Here is a 3,338-nt window from a genome sequence, read left to right as displayed (position 1 = left end):
AAATAAATTAGATAAGATGAATTAAATTGAATGTTAAAATTTATACTTATTTTAAATAAGTTAAAAATAAATATTAGTTAATTTTTCTTGTTTAAATAATAATATAAAATTTTATTATATATTGGTGGTAAGAAGGGGAGAGATGCTTTATGGTTTATAGGAAGTTAAAGTTGGAGAGTATTCATGGTGGTAGGATGCATGACAAACAACCAAGTTGAAGCTTATGCCTTGGTTATGCCTTCCACCACAGGATTAAGTTAACTAAAGAAAATTAAGCAGCTTCTCTCATTATTTCGGGAAACTCCCTCCTCCTTATTAGCAATTAGAAAGTCTTCTAAAAAAATTAGGAATGTAGGGTTCTCTTCAATAGCATATTTCTATGTTATTTACAATATCAATAAATTAAGATAGAGAGATTTCATAATCAAAGGCATAATCATACCCTCTCCTATTCTTAGAGCTATATAGATAGAGATTGAAAAATTGTAAAGGATTATTTCATCAACTAGTTATAATATGATTTGGAGCCCTTTATAAAAAATTATAGTTTTGTTAGATAAAATGGCTCAAGAAATTTTAGCTATAAAATTATCATATATATATATTTCTTTAATAATTTTTAATTTGATATAATTTTATAAATTTAACAATGATATAAAACAAATTATCTAATAAATTTAATAATAATATAAAATAAATTACATAAAAAATATTATATTTATGTAATTTTAATAATGATATAAAATAAATTACATAAAAAAAATATCATAGTTATATAAATTTAATAATGATGTAAAATAAATTACACAAAAAAATATTATAGTTATATAAATTTAATATTTGATAAATTTAGATAAGTTTAAACAATCGATGTAAGTAAAAGTGACGAACTTGTTAAAAATATGGGAAATAATTCAAAATTTTGAATTAGAACTTATTTAGAAGTTAGTGATATAATTATATATATATATATGAATCAGGATGGTTGCAAATCTCAAAGAACTAAATTTAATTGAATGAATATGAAAAAAACACTCTTTTTAACCAAATCAATAAAAAAATTTAAAATTAAACAAAACACTTCATTTTCATAATTTAATTCGAAGGGAAAAATTCTATTATATATGATTCAATCTTGGAGTGTAGTCATATTATTATTTTTAGGGGGGAAGGGCATCCCCGAGAATCAACATATACAATATATACATCATATGTATCTCTGTTCCGGGTAGGCAGCTGAAAAAGCAACATATACAATATATACATCATCTATACCTCTGTTGAGCATAGGCAACTCAGCAAATAAATAGAATGGCAAAACTAAATGTTACAATAAGCTGCAGAGCAGCGCTTCAGCGCTTCATGTAATGTGAATCGAACGCGGATAGGGGGCTACAAGCCCACCCTCCCAACCACTGGGCCAAACGACCACGTGGCTTTTGTAGGATGATGTTATTTTTGTGCCATTTCTTCGACCATAAAGATGGAAAAGACATTTATTGTCAAATTAATAATTACAATAATTCTACCTAGTCATAGAGTGAAAGACAAACTGCAGCATAAGTGCGTGCCATGCTACACTGATGCCAATGGGAACAAACATGTAAAAACCCTAATATTGGAACAAGAAAAATCAAGTACCCGGTAATGGAAAAATATCGCTGCGTGTGATTTTGATTTTGAGATTATCATAACCTTAAGAAATAAGCGCTCACTCATTCATTCTCTTTTTGTTTTGGAGTTTGGATCGCAAGTCCTCTACAATCCCCAAGTCCTTCACTCCAATGTTCCGTCGCCACCGTATCTTCTCTTCCTCTTCCTCTTCTGACCCACGCTCATCGATCCAGTCTCTGACTTACTCCAATGTTCCGTCGCCACCGTATCTTCTCTTCCTCTTCCTCTTCTGACCCACGCTCATCGATCCAGTCTCTGACTTTGAAGCGAGGGCAAAGGGAAAGTTAACCACAGCCTTGGTTCCGTGGATTCTGAAAGCAGCACGGTCGTATGCGAGGGCAGCCTCTTCGGCGGTGTTGAAAGTGCCCAGCCAAACCCTGCACCCCTGATTGGCAGAATCTCTTATTTCTGATGTGAATTTTCCCCACGGCCGTTGCCTGACTCCTCTGTAGCGATTAGCCTTGCTCTGATTCATCTCCGCATTCTCCACATTCTGTGCCTGTAGCATCACAGACGAAGAAGAGGAGGAGAAGTGGTGTTGTCGTTTTGTAAATTCATTGTCATTGACTTCTGCCGTTGATTTTCTGCTACTATTTTGGCAAGGGCACCTGGCGGGGTCGGGGGCGAGGGCGAGGACGGAGGCCGAGGAAAAATAATCCAAGCCTTCGGTGGTGGTTTTGGGAAGAGAATCCCAGCTGCCGGTGGTGGTGGGGGAGAAGGCGAGAGATGGATTTATGATATCAATATCGTCCTCCACTTCCAGCAAATGGTGGCGAATGAACTCCAACATGTTGGTGTTCATTCTCGCCCTTTCAACGTCCATGGTGGTCTCTCTCTGGCCACAGCTTGAAGAGAAGTCTTTCTGTGTAAACTCCTCCTCTTCTAACATTGAACACTGGTGGTCCGTGGACAATGGTGAAGATGAAGGCGAGGAATAGGCTGTATATATAACATATCTATACTACCAGGAAATGGTGGAAAATCGACTCCCAGACATTGTTTATTGTCAACCCTTAAATGTCTATCGTGGTCTTAATCACTGTCACCCTCAAATGAATGTTCGCAGATTTGCCAAGGCGGCGGGCGGTGTTGGTGGGATATAAATCCAGTATATTATTATATATATTTTAAATTATATAATATAGAATAAAATAACATTTACAGATGTTCGAGTTTCATCCGGCAACTCTAATCCTGGCCAAGCGATCTGTTTTCGTTGACGCTCTCCCTCGTTCAATTTTAGCCGTCGTCAAGATGCAAAGGCGGTGAAATTACAGGAGACAATTTAATATTTTGAAAAAGACACGTGCGAAGAAAAATATATACGCAGTGTCAATGTACGGTGAAAGTACAGAAGGCAATTTAATATTTTGAAAAGACACATGCGTAGAAAAATATATATGCAGTGTCAATGTACGGTTTAGAGGAATCAAAGGTTCTCTAATTTACGTGAGTAATCCACCAGAGTGACATCAGGGTTTTCGCCTAATTCAAACACGCCTTGTTCAAGTCCTCTCTTTTTTCAACTCATTTTATTATTTTAATACAGAAAAGCAATGTCACGACGAATACGCCGTCAAATTTGAATACCGCCCATCAAGTTTGAACGTTATTGAGAAATGCCAATTTCACATAATATAATGACACATCGCGAAAGTGACATT

The 3,338-nt window shown here is 35.4% G+C and overlaps 1 protein-coding gene across 1 annotated transcript; it reads right to left on the bottom strand.

Moving 5' to 3' along the window:
* Positions 1 to 1,855: 1,855 nt before the first annotated feature.
* LOC149257776 (uncharacterized) lies at positions 1,856 to 2,563 on the bottom strand. Its single transcript, XM_089387933.1, has one exon. The coding sequence runs from the start codon at positions 2,561 to 2,563 to the stop codon at positions 1,856 to 1,858; it is 708 nt and encodes a 235-aa protein (XP_089244059.1).
* Between the last annotated feature and the right edge of the window lie 775 nt (positions 2,564 to 3,338).

Source organism: Pinus tabuliformis, chromosome 6 (assembly GCF_031772625.1).
Source record: "Pinus tabuliformis cultivar Carrire ecotype Pingquan chromosome 6, CPIR1, whole genome shotgun sequence".
Lineage (NCBI taxonomy): Eukaryota > Viridiplantae > Streptophyta > Pinopsida > Pinales > Pinaceae > Pinus > Pinus tabuliformis.
Note: the sequence above shows the minus strand (reverse complement) of the source record. Positions and strands in the feature narration are given on the sequence as shown.